The sequence below is a fragment of the Phytophthora infestans genome, genomic scaffold, assembly GCF_000142945.1.
Source record: "Phytophthora infestans T30-4 supercont1.62 genomic scaffold, whole genome shotgun sequence".
Taxonomy (NCBI): Eukaryota; Oomycota; class Peronosporomycetes; order Peronosporales; family Peronosporaceae; genus Phytophthora; species Phytophthora infestans.
The window spans coordinates 27,242-43,037 of record NW_003303697.1 but is presented as its reverse complement, the minus strand read 5'-3'; the positions used below and the strand labels follow the sequence as shown (position 1 = coordinate 43,037).

Here is a 15,796-nt window from a genome sequence, read left to right as displayed (position 1 = left end):
CTACGGCGGACGTCACGCCAACGCGCTTTTTCACGTTGGCAGTCGACGCTGCGCCCATGAACTGTTCGCCTTGCAGTCGACGCCGCGCTCACGAGCTTCCCCATAGCCGTAGGAAATCGCTATCAATGGTAGTAAAGCTGATATCTGTGGATTAGTGCTATACGAGTGCTGTAACGTTGCTGCACTCATAGCCGGAGTCCAGGTCATCCACACAGCTCTATCCTTACTACCCGCTACGGCGGACGTCACGCCTACGCGCTTTTCCACCTTAGCGGGCGACGCTGCGCCCATGAACTGTTCGCCTTGCAGTCGACGCCGCGCTCACGAGCTTCCCCATTGCCGTAGGAAATCGCTATCAATGGTAGTAAAGCTGATGAGCGGGGCGTCATGCTCACGTGGAAGTGCTAAAGCACCGCTTCGCATACAGAGGGCGTCGGGGTACAGGATTATGGCGAGGACACGTAATGGCTAAGAAAACATGAACGGAAGGTCCAACTTGTGACGAGTACACTAGGAGACCCAGGGCCTGGTCATGGGGGCCGCTAGTACCTCATGAACCAAGAGGCTTTGCCCTTCTTCCGTTCCAGTGCTTCCGTGTCGCGAGCCTGTGTGTGTACTGAAAAGACCGCTGCAGCCGCTGTAGTGTAATGGTTATGAAGATCGACGCTGTACTACTACAGCTGAATCTTGCTATCTGTAGGCGCTCTCTGTTGGTCCTTATACCCCCCCAACGACACGGTGGTGCTTCCGAGCGCAGACAGCCGTCGTAGGCGCCTTTCGTGCCCACAGCAACTTCCTCCTTCTCTGCATCATTTCTCAAATAAACTTTCGCTCTTTAAAAAAGAGGCAATCTCGGCACCTCGTTTTTCATAGGGGAAAAATAGATAAGAAAAAATGTTTGATTCTCTATTTTTGGACAAGGCTCTTACCAAACCTGGGTGCCGCCTTTTGAACGCTGTACCAAAAACTATTATTATAGTAGCCAGTAGTTTGGCGATTTCCATTTCTACTATTACTGCAGTAGCCAGTTGAAGCTCGGATAGTACTATTGAGCTACTAGTAAAATTAAGAAACATACGATTACATGTATATCCATTTAGACCCACCGCTATGGATTGTAAGCAAAATGCAAGGCGGCTTGATCACTGATCACTCAGTCTATCCTGCAAATTTCCGCTATCTACACTACAAAGTCGTGCTTCGCCCGAAGAAGCTCTGAAAGTTATCTTCGTTTTATTCGTTTTCAATGCTAACGATTCCCTACCCATTAGGTAGATTAACGCTGTGAAGGTTGGGATTTCCTGAAGTGATGCATATCCTGCCTTGCTGAATCAGCCCTTCCGTTCTACTACAGTAGAGAGCTGTAGTTCCTGGAGTTGGAGCAAGGAATATATAAAAATCAAGCCAGAATTAGATCTCCGTGTGAATATTTTTAGATGCTCCAATACTAATTAATAGAGAGCTGTAGTCGCTGGGGTTAAAGTAAGGAATGTCTAACCAAAATTTCGCATTAGCCAGAAATAGATTACCGTGTGGACATTTTTGAGATGCTCCAATGCTGACCTCCATTGGAGTTTTTAGGGGTCGCTCTAGCTCCACAAAGTTAGTTGTTTTGCAATACTTCTTAACCCTCGATTAGCTCCATAACCTCGGATTGGTTCAGAAACCACAGTTCTCTGATAACTACAATGGGGCTATAGGAGGTCGCTTTTGCTCCAAGGAGGAGCAATGCTCCATGGCCGGTGATGGAGAGTAGTCAGCCTTAGCACACGCAAAGGCAACGACCAACCGGTGGGTACGCGTGGCGAGAACGGCAGTGTCTGATTCGGGTTTGAAACAACCGTTCCTGCGTGGTAAAGGTCTTTGAAGGTGCTGGATGCAATGTTGAACGCGGCAATGCGCGTGGCCTTGATGTGGTGCGCGTGGCCTTGATGTGGTGCGCTTGGTTGTGTGTGAGTATGCATTTGTTTGGCCTTTTGTTTGGCGTTTGTTTTGGTTAATAGAAGGTGCTCCCAAATCATCTAGGCGGCTAGGATACGTGGCTTTCACCCACGCGACCCGGGTTCTAGTCCCGGTTTGAGAATTTTGCTTTTTCAATTCTTTGTTCCGTCATGTATTTAGCGCTCGTTGTGCTTGCTAGTACGACGTTCGGATGGCAGTATTGCCGGTGATGGAGAGTGGTTCGGCTTAGCACTCGCAGGGTCAACGACCAGCCGGTGGGTAAGCGTGGCGAGAACGGCGGTGTCTAATTCAGGTTTAAAACAACAGCTCCTGCGTGGTAAAGGTCTTTGAAGGTGCTGGATGCAATGTTGAACGCGGCAATGCGCGTGGCCTTGATGTGGTGCGCGTGGCCTTGATGTGGTGCGCTTGGTTGTGTGTGAGTATGCATTTGTTTGGCCTTTTGTTTGGCGTTTGTTTTGGTTAATAGAAGGTGCTCCCAAATCATCTAGGCGGCTAGGATACGTGGCTTTCACCCACGCGACCCGGGTTCTAGTCCCGGTTTGGGAATTTTGCTTTTTCAATTCTTTGTTCCGTCATGTATTTAGCGCTCGTTGAGCTTGCTGGTACGACGTTCGGATGACTGTATGGCCGGTGATGGAGAGTAGCTCGGCTTAGCACTCGCAGGGGCAACGACCAGCCGGTGGGTAAGCGTGGCGAGAACGGCGGTATCTAATTCAGGTTTAAAACAACAGCTCCTGCGTGGTAAAGGTCTTTGAAGGTGCTGGATGCAATGTTGAAGGCGGCAATGCGCGTGGCCTTGATGTGGTGCGCTTGGTTGTGTGTGAGTACCCATTTGTTTGGCCTTTTGTTTGTCGTTTGTTTTGGTTAATAGAAGGTGCTCCCAAATAGTCTAGGCGGTTAGGATACGTGGCTGTTACCCACGCGACCCGGGTTCGAGTCCCGGTTTGGGAATTTTGCTTTGCTTTTTCAATTCTTCGTTCCGCCATGTATATAGCGCTCGTTGTACGACGTTCGGATGACTGTATGGCCGGTGATGGAGAGTAGTTCGGCTTAGCACTCGCAGGGTCAACGACCAGCCGGTGGGTAAGCGTGGCGAGAACGGCAGTGTCTGATTCAGGTTTAAAACAACAGCTCCTGCGTGGTAAAGGTCTTTGAAGGTGCTAAATGCAAAGTTGAAGGCGGCAATGCGCGTGGCCTTGATGTGGTGCGCGTGGCCTTGATGTGGTGCGCTTGGTTGTGTGTGAGTATGCATTTGTTTGGCCTTTTGTTTGGCGTTTGTTTTGGTTAATAGAAGGTGCTCCCAAATCATCTAGGCGGCTAGGATATGTGGCTTTCACCCACGCGACCCGGGTTCATGTCCCGGTTTGGGAATTTAGCTTTTTCAATTCTTTGTTCCGTCATGTATTTAGCGCTCGTTGAGCTTGCTGGTACGACGTTCGGATGACTGTATGGCCGGTGATGGAGAGTGGTTCGGCTTAGCACTCGCAGGGTCAACGACCAGCCGGTGGGTAAGCGTGGCGAGAACGGCGGTGTCTAATTCAGGTTTAAAACAACAGCTCCTGCGTGGTAAAGGTCTTTGAAGGTGCTGGATGCAATGTTGAACGCGGCAATGCGCGTGGCCTTGATGTGGTGCGCGTGGCCTTGATGTGGTGCGCTTGGTTGTGTGTGAGTATGCATTTGTTTGGCCTTTTGTTTGGCGTTTGTTTTGGTTAATAGAAGGTGCTCCCAAATAGTCTAGGCGGTTAGGATACGTGGCTGTTACCCACGCGACCCGGGTTCGAGTCCCGGTTTGAGAATTTTGCTTTGCTTTTTCAATTCTTCGTTCCGCCATGTATATAGCGCTCGTTGTGCTTGCTGGTACGACGTTCGGATGACTGTATGGCCGGTGATGGAGAGTAGCTCGGCTTAGCACTCGCAGGGGCAACGACCAGCCGGAGGGTAAGCGTGGCGAGAACGGCGGTATCTAATTCAGGTTTAAAACAACAGCTCCTGCGTGGAAAAGGTATTTGAAGGTGCTGGATGCAAAGTTGAAGGCGGCAATGCGCGTGGCCTTGGTGTGATGCGCTTGGTTGTGTGTGAGTATGCGTGTGTTTGGCCTTTTGTTTGGCGTTTGTTTTGGTTTATAGAAGGTGCTCCCAAATAGTTTAGGCGGTTAGGATACGTTGGTTTCACCCACGCGACCCGGGTTCGGGTCCCGGTTTGGGAATTTTGCTTTGCTTTTTCAATTCTTTGTTCCGCCACGTATATAGCGCTCGTTGTGCTTGCTGGTACGACGTTCGGATGACTGTGTGGCCGGTGATGGAGAGTAGCTCGGCTTAGCACTGGCAGGGGCAACGACCAGCCGGTGGGTAAGCGTGGCGAGAACGGCGGTATCTAATTCAGGTTTAAAACAACAGCTCCTGCGTGGTAAAGGTCTTTGAAGGTGCTGGATGCAATGTTGAACGCGGCAATGCGCGTGGCCTTGATGTGGTGCGCTTGGTTGTGTGTGAGTATCCATTTGTTTGGCCTTTTGTTTGTCGTTTGTTTTGGTTAATAGAAGGTGCTCCCAAATAGTCTAGGCGGTTAGGATACGTGGCTGTTACCCACGCGACCCGGGTTCGAGTCCCGGTTTGGGAATTTTGCTTTGCTTTTTCAATTCTTCGTTCCGCCATGTATATAGCGCTCGTTGTACGACGTTCGGATGACTGTATGGCCCGGTGATGGAGAGTAGTTCGGCTTAGCACTCGCAGGGTCAACGACCAGCCGGTGGGTAAGCGTGGCGAGAACGGCAGTGTCTGATTCGGGTTTGAAACAACTGTTCCTGCGTGGTAAAGGTCTTTGAAGGTGCTGGATGCAATGTTGAAGGCGGCAATGGGCGTGGTCTTGGTGTGACCGTCAGATGTGGATTCCCTTACACAAACCACAACGAATCGGCGAGCTAGGTCGGCGGTTGTATGGCCTGCGTCGAGGGTGGTCCCCTCGCGGTCCGGCCCTTCCGGAGCAGACGAGTGGCTCGCTTCCACTCGGTTCCGACTAACCAAGTCAGATCATTTCCGAGGCTCCGCCGAGTTTGGTTCGGCTGAGCTCGTTCACAACCCTGTGCCCTCCACCAAAGGATGGACGACGGCGCGCGAGCGCTTTTACAGGTCACCGAGCGCAGAGGCTGCTCAGCTAGAAGTGTTACGGCACCCGGGCTATCCGACGTACCGGCCCGCTGAGTATGCGGGACTTTCTTTCGCGCGTAGCGAGACTTTGTCCTACCCGGACCGACCTAATCTCTTGGCGCTACCAGTCAATACCCTACAAGCTATGCCTCTCGAGTATTGACGGCAGGCATAATCCAGCCCTATGCAGGGACTTACCGGAAAAGTGTACACGTGTCTTGGACTAGGAAAATTCTGCTCTGTTATCTTCTGGGAGCCTTTTCGGCTCTCCCTATTTAATCCTATGCTTCCTATACAAATATCTAGTGAAATGTAGTCGTTTCGGATCTCTACCGACCCTTCAGCTGCGTTCGGGCGACCGTTGAGCTCAGCGGCTATCCGGTTAGCATATCCGGACAGATCGCCAAGTACTTACCGTGATCTTTTGTTCTTAAGCTCTGGGTTATCAGACCGAGCCGATTCTTGACCTAAAGTAGGTCGGCGTATGGTCGAATCTGGAAATCCCTACACCACAGAGTGCTAAGCCGAACCACTCTCCATCCCTAGCAATACTGCCATCCGAACGTCGTACCAGCAAGCACAACGAGCGCTATATACATGGCGGAGCGAAGAATTGAAAAAGCACAGCAAAATTCCCAAACCGGGACTCGAACCCGGGTCGCGTGGGTGAAACCAACGTATCCTAAGCGCCTATACTATTTGGGAGCACCTTCTATTAACCAAAACAAACGCCAAACAAACTCACACACAACCAAGCGCACCACACCAAGGCCACGCGCAATGCCGCCTTCAACATTGCATCCAGCACCTTTAAAGACCTTTACCACGCAGGAACGGTTGTTTCAAACCCGAATCTGACACCGCCGTTCTCGCCACGCTTACCCACCGGCTGGTCGCTGACCCTGCGAGTGCTAAGCCGAACCACTCTCCATCCCTAGCAATACTGCCATCCGAACGTCGTACCAGCAAGCACAACGAGCGCTAAATACATGACGGAACGAAGAATTGAAAAAGCACAGCAAAATTCCCAAACCGGGATTCGAACCCGGGTCGCGTGGGTGAAAGCCACTTATCCTAACCGCCTAGACTATTTGGGAGCACCTTCTATTAACCAAAACAAACGCCAAACAAACGCCAAACAAACGTTAAACAAACTCACACACAGCCAAGCGCACACCGCCGAGCTACTTGGCGAGGTGGAAGAGTTGACGCTGCCGGTGGGACGCATGGGAGCCACACGTCCTGTCGAGCGCAACTTATCCGCCGAGCTCGACGAAGGTGCGGACGATGAAGAAGATGAAGAAGAACATGGCGTTGCTCAAGGGGACCGTCCGCCCCTTATTCCGAAAGCGACGAGGAACGCCGATACGCCGAGCGCCAATAAAGTGTTGGCTCGACTCGGCGAGGAGATGAGAACAAGATCGGAATGGATGATGATGTTCGCGCCTGTGGCGATGGCGCAAGCGAAGTGGCCGATGTTGGGTCCTGAGTTAACTCAACCGGTGCGTGCAGCCAACATCAATCAGTTGGTGGAAGAAACTGTGTTGCTGTTGAAGGCGATGGGCTATCGGTGCAACAGCCGACCAAACAGCCTCATCCTGTCCGATTGGAGTCTGACCCGTGGTGTGGCTGAGCTATGGCAATGGAAGAAGAAGTTGAGAGTGGCGTTTGGATTGGAGAAGGCCCCTGGTGGAACGAATAAGGTGTACAGCCGAGTAGCCGACTTCAAACCACTCGGCGAAGACCCAAGCAAGATTCCTTTACCGAAGACCCCGGAGACGAAGAGACGTGAAGTGTTCCGCGCTACGCAAGGGACTCCGTACTTCAAAGACTCCCACATGCTGACTCCAATGAAGCTAAACCCGACTCAGCGAGCGCCGAGTCGTGGACAGCGGAATGTTGGTCGTTACCGTGAGCTGTATGACGCTGCAGACGAAGCTGAGGCTTACGAGGAGGATGAAGAAGACGACGACACCTTCGACGTGAGAGGTAACCGTGAAGAAACCATGAAGGACTACATCCGAAACTTGAGCTTTGACGCGGCTGAAGAGGACTCGACGCAGTACCTAGAAGTCCGAACCCACGCCTCGCTCGACAAAATCGCCGAGTTCGAAGGAAAGCGCTACCGCTCTGACGCGTCGCTCCAGTGGCTCAAGCGTTTCATCTACGAGATGAAGAGCACCAGGATGCCCCAAAATGCATGGTGCGAGCCTTTCTCGCTATGCTTGGGACGCGCGGCGAAGAGTTGGTACAGGCAGCTGCCGAAGAAGACTCAGCGACGTTGGAAACTACTCAGCGAGGCGTTCCTGGATTATTACTGCTCACAGTTCGACCAATCCGCCCGCACTCGTTACTACTCGGCGAGACGTAAAGTCAACGAACCGATCTGCGACTTCCTGATCCGACTCAACGGGTATGCTCGGACAGCCAAGATTCAGTACGAGAAGGGTGGAGCCGACGCGGCTGACCATGTCGAACACTTCTTGCTGCATTGTGGTGATGACGATGTGATGGATTTGATGTACCCCTTGCAGCTGGAAGACATCAGTAAGGTGGAACAGATAATCAATCGTCGGATCCTCGGCGAGAAGCGTAAGAAGCAACGCGACCGACTCGTGATCGCACGAGGCCGAGATGACAAGCGGAAGTATCAGAGCCGCCGAGATGAACGCCGAGATGGACGTCAAGATGAGAAGCGCAGTCGCAAGGAAGAAAACCGCGACCGGCAGCATTACCTTTTGTTTCACATTTTCATTCATGGAGTCTAACGCAACTACAAACGGCGACACTGTGCAAGACATATTTGGCGATGAAGAGATCCAGGTAGTCTTGACTATCAAACTGGGTGAGCCCCTGAACGATGTTCGAGCCGTTCACAAGCAACCACACTCATTGAGTTTACGGTCAGCTGAAGGACATGCCGTATTGCTTGCGAAGGTGAACGCAATTCTAAGCGCCCAAGAGGCCATATCGTGGCCTGAAAAAGACATGTATCTTAAACCTGGTACCAACATGAAACAGCGCGAGTTTGTCAAGCTAAGTGCTGAATCATTTGACACGCAAGTCGTGCAAGCTTGGCGAAATTCACAGCGCAGGAAAGTTGCGCTGACTGATTTCCGACTGCTAGTGTTCGTGTATGCTGTAAAGGTACGAATGTAATTGCTTCCAAATGTATCAAATTATAATACTAACGTGTTGTGGCTTTGATATGATTGTACAGATTCAAAATTCGATTCGGCGATCAACTACAGCTCGGATCAACGAAGCGTCCATTCGAATTAGAGAGCACCTCGCTGCTACTAGCCAGCCCCCACTTGAACAAAATAGTTTGGCTTTGCGATACTTTGCTACACAGCACGCGCGTGAGCCAGATGGAACTCAACCAACAGTCCCCGAGCACGCAACCTATCGTCAACTCAGTGCTGTCGACGAGGCTCGCCGCGAAATGGCGCATGAGCAACAAGCTGAGCGAAGGCGACTGGATCGCCGCTTTAGAACGGTAAAAATTATGATAAATGATAGCGAAGTCAATATCGCTGTTTCACTGGATGATCTTCGCGGTATCCTCGGCTTGCCGAACTGTGATCTCAGGCGCCCTCATAACGCCGATACACCGATGAACATTCCGGCAAACAATATGAAGGATGAAGATCATCAGTAGCTGTATTATGGGGTTTGTTTAACGCTAGCAGCTACACTAGCATTTATTAATAATGAATCAGATGCATATCCGCAATGTTTGTAGATTCCACGCGTTCCCTGTTTCGCACGTGTACAGGCGTACATCGCCAAGTCGAGTACTTCCTGCGGCGCAAAGGCAAAAGCCAAATTGGTATTTTTCTGGATCCATCTCTTCAGCAGTGAAAACCCAACTATGATCGGGTTGAGTTGAGGACAGTACGGTGGTAGATAAAATATCAGCGCACCCACACTGTGAACCACTTCCTCCAGCTCCCTGTACATGTGAATTTTGGCATTTTCCAGTATGAGGGTTGAGCGAGGAAGCGGCCATGGGTTCAAAAACGGCAAAATGTTTTCGTGAAAGGTCTTGTGAAAAACGTGTCGGGTAAAAGTCCCAGTTGTGAAACCCCAGCCAAACAAACCATCCGTCGACATGGCCACCAGAACGGAAACCCGATCTCCTCGCACAAAAGGCAACGTGACCACTGCAGGCGTGTTGCGCTTCGACCATGCGTATCGCCGGCCTCCATCGCGACTATCCTTCGCAGTCTCATCTAGAAATACAAGCTGCTCGGGCGCTGAGTAGAAGGGAGTTAGCTTGTCAATGTAATCTTGCACTTGGTAGGCCTTAGCTTCGCGTGCTCGTTTAGTTAAAACCTTCCTTGACAGCCCTAAATCGAACCGAAGAGCTCTGCAAATTGTTGCTGTCGACAGCTTAATATCCCCAAACTTGTAGCGAAGCGTGTCTTGTAGTTCCTCCAAATAAAAGCATGGGTGGTCCTGGACGTACTTTAATACGAACGAGCACACAGCTGCCGGCCACCGGGAGGCTCGCTTTCTCCGCTTCGTGCCTGTCACCATGCCATGCCTTTAAAAAAGCTGATTCCAGCGCAAGATGGAGCGCGCCGAGGCTCCGAGCACGTGGCCTATCTGGACCACTTCATAATTATAAACAAAAATAGTTCTACCGCACGCCAACGAAGGTCTTTTGAATACGCCATGCTGTAAGACTTGTCTTGAAATGGCACTTTTTAAAAGTGCCAAACGAAATGCTTCTCATGTTGGGTTGACTCCGCGCTACTCAGTACATCTACGAACTCTATTGATGCCGGAACACTTACTCGCTCACGGATTACAACAAATCGTACTTAAATACGATTTGTAGATAGCGATACATTCACAAATCGTACGAGTTACTACTAAAACTGTCAAAAAGGCTGCAAAGCACAATAACTTGCTCTTGATCAATTTGGACTGGAAAAGGTGTAGCTCTAGCAGGCTACAATACAGTAACATCGCAAACAAATTTAACAAAGGTAAATTGTCTTTATCTTTGGTGAAGGGGTCAACCTACGTGCATAATACTATTTGTGCAACGGAAATATTTTTATCGATTGTTATACCCGCCAAATCATTAAGACCCCCGATTTGGCGGGCACTGTAGCTAAACACTCAAACGATACAAAACGGTTATGACGGGGTATACGAAATTACTGGATTATCACGTCGTCTGGATAAATTCCAGAGAACTCTGGATAAAATCCAGAGAACAGTAACATGAGCACGGAGGCTGCGACGACGACAGAGGTAGTGGCACGCGAATGCGAGTACCGCGTGGAAGTGCCGCCGCAGACGGAAGTAGGCATCAAGCTGAAGAGTGGATCAGCCGAGCTCTTCGGCGTCGAGTTGGCCATCGATCGTGAATACGTGTTTCGCGACCGCAAGCTGGCCATCTTTACGTGGTATGGCTGCACGCTAGAGGTGCGCGGTGCCCTGGAGGAGGCTTATACGTCAGAGGAGACGCCTATGGACAGTTATCTAAACATTCACGCCCAGCTTCAGCGCCGTCGCGAACTGGCCAAGGCTAAGCATGCCGCAGGCCCGCGTGTGCTTGTTTGTGGACCCGTGGATAGCGGCAAATCGACGCTCACGCAAATTCTCGTCAACTACGCGCTGCGTCTAGGCGAGAAGCCCACACTTGTGGAACTAGATGTGGGTCAAGGCTGTCTTAGCGTCCCAGGAACGATCTCTGCCTCGCCGCTTGACATGAACTCGCTCAGTATTGAGGAGGACTTCATCCTGACTAACCCGCTGGCCTATTTCTATGGCCACGCTGCGTCCTCCGAGAACGTCGAGCTCTTTCGTTATCAGCAGCAGGTACTATCCAAGGCGGTAAAGCGTCGACTAGCTAATGATGAAGAAGTGAACGCGTCCGGATGCGTCATCAACACGTGCGGCTGGGTGGACGGCACAGGCTTCGACATGCTGGTGCACGCCATCAAGGATTTTGACGTGGACTTGGTGCTGGTCATTGGCCAGGATAGACTCTACAGTCGTCTACAGAGTGCGCTGACGGGTGCGAATGCGAATGGAGCGGACAGGTCAATTGTCAAGCTGTCGCGGTCGGGCGGAGTGGTCCCGCTGAACAGCAAAATGCGCTCAGCGGCGCGTATCAGCAGCATTCGCGAGTACTTTTACGGCGCCCACGCGCTGACTGTAGCCATCCCCACGCTGTCGCCCTGTATCAATGAGCTCTCGTTCGACGATGTGTCATTCTTTGCGATTAAAGGTGCGTTGGCCTTTGTTGAAGGTTTAATTGCGAGTTTTGTTGCTTACGTAGCTATTGGCTCGTATTTGCTGCCGTGAACAGATATGAAAGTGTCCGACGTGATGCTTCCGGTAGGCCAAGTGGAGACGCAGACTGACCGCCTGCGCGTAGTACCCGTGGAGAAAACCGCTGAACTTGGACACTCATTGGCGGCTGTTGCACATCCACGACACGGCCAAGAGTCCTCCTCGTCGTCAACAGATCTCTCGTGGCTTCTCGGTGCCTCTGCAGCGGGCTTCGTGTTCATGTAAGTGTGTCTGAATGATGTTATCACCCTGCTTCATAATCTACCGATGATGCTAATTATCTTGTTTGTGCAGTAAGGAAGTTCGAGTCAGCGAGCAGAAGTTGGTGCTGCTAGTGCCTTCTCCGGGCCCGCTGCCTTCACGCAATCTGTTGGTGGGCTCTATTAAATGGATGGAGTAGATTTGCCTCCAATAAAGTTAGTTTTTAGTGAACGATGTCGCATTGTTAATTCGGTCTATACTACTCGGGTATCGACCTCGTTTAGGCCAAGGAGTAAATCGACAGGAACGAAACTTGCAAGGCACTTGCGGTAATCACTTGACTCACAGCCCCCAGCCCTGGTCGGGTCTATTCTGTCGATACCATTGGCCACCTCCCACATCAAGGGCACGATCAAACTCCCCAGCACTGGCGACAATCTTGACAATGTGCTTGTACATTTCCACATTCGTGTCTTCATCCAGTCTCCCAGTCATTTCATCATACATTGTGACTGCAGCACGCCAATCTCCTTCACTCTCGCAAGACGACACGGCCAACACGAGCAGTTCTGTATGAACAGCCATAGACATCGTGGTCGGCAAGCCGCTGTAGATCGCAAGAACAGTTTCGTGATCCTCCAGCTCCACAGCCGAGCGCATCGCCAATACGTAGACAGCATCCGTTGGATATTGCAGCAGCGAGTTCTGGTCATTTGACTCGCAAGTTTCCAAGTACAGATTAAACACCGCCAGCACATCCGAGTGGCGTTTGTTCTTGGCCAGATACTTCATAAGAACGGTAAATGAGAAGGTGGACACTAAACCATCCGTCTCCATCATCTTGTGTAGATAAGCCGACGCTGCGTCGTATTTGTCAGCTGCAAGGAAAACTTCCAGCATGTGCTGGTGCGCAATTGGTGAGAGAGGCTGGCCACGATCAGCGAACTCAGCGAGGACCGCCACAGCCGTCTTGTCATATTTCAGACCCTCGCACGCACGAAGGAGGAAATTGAGCGACTTGGAGCTTTTTGCACGACGACGACAAAGCCTGCTCTTCTGCCACAAATCCACGACGGCCTGATAATCCCCTGCAGCGATGTACACCGCCATCAGCGTCTCAAAGTGTCCGCGATCCAGGGTAACATGATGATTATCCTCTGAAGACACATCCGCGCTGGGCTGTTTGCCTTGAGTGGCCTGAGACCAATAATATTGGGCCAATTCAATGTCTCCATTCAAAGAGCAGCCCTCCAGTAGAATGTTGAGCGTGATAGCATCCCACTTGATGCCAGCTTCGTTAATCAGCGACAGAATGAAGGGAAACATATCCAGCCTTCGCGAGCGCACTGCAGCAAGAAGCAACGAGTTGAAAGTCACGATATCTGGAGCGATAGTAGCTTCGTTCTGCATGCTCTCGAAGACTTTAAGCGCTTTATCCATGCTGCGAGCATTGCCATAAGCCGAGATCATGCAGTTGTACGAGTATGTCGAAGGTGTAGCGTGATTCTCCACCAGCTTGAAGATGCGACGAAGCTGTGCCACGTCGGGAGTCCGTGCACAGGAGCTAAGAGCAGCGTTGCAGACGTTGTCGCCCGGATAGACGCCATCTTCCAGCAACAACTCAAAAAGTCTGGAGGCATAGTGGTGCTGTCGATTGCGCGAGCACGAGATAATCGCGCACGTGAAGACCTCCGTCTTGTGTGCCTCGTCCGTATACGGGATAGAATTCACCAGCTCCAGGATTTCCTCCCAGCGGTCCATCCGCGCATACGCCAGGATCATTGCGCCGTATGTGCGTGCATTAGGCTGGACGTTAGCGGAAATCATCTCGTTCAGCAGATTCAGCGCCATTGGCACGTCGTACTTGCCACTGCGGGCACAGGCGTGAATGGCACTAGTAAAAGTAATCACATCTGGCGCCAAGTTGAAGTGGTTGGCGATCTCTAATACGCCCAGAGCCACTTGTGCGTTGCCCATTCGGGCACTCGCTGCTGCCACGCGGTTAACACGATCGCGGTCAGGTTCCTTGATCTGGTTACGCAGCACCTCGAGCGCCATCTCGCTGCGATTCATCTTAATGAGCGTGCAGACGATCATGACGAGCTCCTGGTCCGACCAATTGTTGTTCAGAATCGGGAACTCATTCATATACTTGCGCAATACCGACGAAACCTTGTTGGAGCCCATTTCCTCAGTCAGTAGGACGCGGAAAGACACGCGATCCATGTCGGCCCACCACTTGTTGCCCTTGCCCTTCTTCCGGCGGAATCGGTTCTTCTTGGTCGACCGCTTCCAAGCCGCAGAGCTAGAACCGCTAGTCTGCGCCGCATCTCGCCCCAGAGAGTGTGTGTTCATGAGGTTAAAACTCTTGTTACTGGTAGTAGTTTTGCGCTCCTGGAGCTGCGGTTGCGGGTCGGTGAGGATGTCATTATTGGCACTGACTGCGTGAGTAGATGCATTGAGAGATTGTGTTAAAAGGCTATGCGCCAGTACCCGCGCGGGTAGTTGGGATTGCCAGCGAGCCATTCGCCACAGCGACCGCCGCGCTTGCTGCAGCACCGTCGGATGCATCGTCAGTGTCTCGGAAAGGGGAAAGTGGAGGATTGACTGGCGCTCACGTTTCTATGACACTTGCAATTGGCCGTTTTATCCCGTTCTGGAACACGATTTAGAACCATGAATCAATCCATCACAAATTCCAAATTTAGTGACTCCGATCACCATCGCCATCCAAACCCCAGCATCTTTGACGCAATGTCTTCGCGCTCGCCACGCGATCTGGTGGCCGCGTGCATGGACCACATCGCGCTTGAAGGAAGCTCTGGATTGTCTGTAGCTTCTTTATTCTCCAGCGTGGAGTCGAGTTACGACGTGTTTGTGCGCCGGCAGGTGTGGCGGCGACTGCGCTCGAGTCACGGCGTCTTGCACTTCTTCCGAGGCTCCGCGACCTCTATTCAGAAGCTCAGCAAGAAGCGCAAACGACCTGGACCCACTGATAATGAAGATAACCTAGTAGAGATCAAACGCGAGATGCTGCAAGCTGCTGGAGCTCTTGCGGTAGATGACACGACTGCGCTGACGACCGAGGAACTGGCGTTGCTCACGTACGAAGAGGCAGTGGCGGAGCAACAGGAACAAGACAAACAGGTGATGGTGGCAGCATGCGAAGAACTACGCCATCGAGCGCTCAATATCCCGGTGAAGGCTATCGCCGCGGACCTCGGAGCGGAACATCTCGTTATCCTCGAGGCAGTGGGTCGCGCGCGCGTGCAGGGAGTGACAGTGACGACTCTGACCAGTTTGTTGAGTGGTGGAACCGTTAAGAGGCTGCACAATTGTCTGGATACGCTCATTTCGAACGGACTGGTGGTCAAGCGGATGATGATCGTGGCTCGGCCAGCGATGAGGCGCCTGAACATCATCCACCTGCCACGGTTCGCTGCAGAGTTCAGACCGCAAATGTTTGACGAGTCTGCGGATTTTGAATCGGACGAGCAGAGCAGGAAGATTTTATGTGCTGCAGCAGAGAAGTATTTGAAAGGACTACCGACTCACTCGTCAGTTCTGTCGGATCTCGGACGCGATCTTAGCTTGCAGAAGCGCCATCTGGAGGTGCTTCGCTCTCATGTTATGCAGGAGTGTAAGGCGGACGAGAACTTTCCGCTGGAATTGTTTCAGGCAGTTTTGCAGCCGTCGCGACGTGCCAGTCTTGAGCCTAAGATTCTAAATTGTGTGCGGTATAAACCGCCCAACACCCGCAAAAACTCGGCGTACCATCGAGGAATTGTGCTGGAGCTTGGGTTGCTTCACCAGATCTATGGGATTATTGAAGACAGCGCCGATAATGGAGCCACAATTATCGATTTGCGTAACCAAATTGTGCTACCAGGGAGCAAGTTGCCCTACAAACTGGTGGGCGTGTTGGCGGGGATGTACAGCCTCAAAGCCGAGTCTATCATTCTGGGAAAGAACAAAGCTTTCCGACTGTACCTGGACTCGATGGCGCCCACTGCTAGCACCGACAAGGACAACAAGAGAACAGACAACACCAGGCCACAAGCTAGCCAGACGACAAGAATTACGAGCGGAGACGACGTAACAGTGACTGGAGTTAAGGTGGAACGACAATACACAGTTCGGGCGAATAAGGCATTGAAAGTGGCTCTTGGTGGGGC

At 51.6% G+C, this 15,796-nt stretch overlaps 2 protein-coding genes and 1 non-coding gene across 3 annotated transcripts; 2 read left to right on the top strand and 1 right to left on the bottom strand.

The window, feature by feature from the left end:
* Positions 1–3,260: 3,260 nt before the first annotated feature.
* PITG_29983 lies at positions 3,261–3,333 on the top strand. The gene has a single exon. It is a non-coding gene; the product is annotated as a tRNA-Glu (tRNA).
* A 7,010-nt stretch (positions 3,334–10,343) lies between these two features.
* Positions 10,344–11,655, top strand: PITG_18412 (pre-mRNA cleavage complex II protein Clp1, putative; the record flags this gene model as incomplete). The annotated part of the gene is made up of 3 exons (XM_002896301.1): positions 10,344–11,355; positions 11,437–11,465; positions 11,506–11,655. 3 exons carry the CDS (start codon positions 10,344–10,346, stop codon positions 11,653–11,655), a joined length of 1,191 nt encoding a protein of 396 aa, XP_002896347.1.
* Positions 11,656–11,963: 308 nt separating this feature from the next.
* PITG_18411 (uncharacterized protein) lies at positions 11,964–14,202 on the bottom strand (the record flags this gene model as incomplete). The annotated part of the gene is made up of 1 exon (XM_002896300.1): positions 11,964–14,202. One exon carries the CDS (start codon positions 13,974–13,976, stop codon positions 11,964–11,966), a length of 2,013 nt encoding a protein of 670 aa, XP_002896346.1.
* Between the last annotated feature and the right edge of the window lie 1,594 nt (positions 14,203–15,796).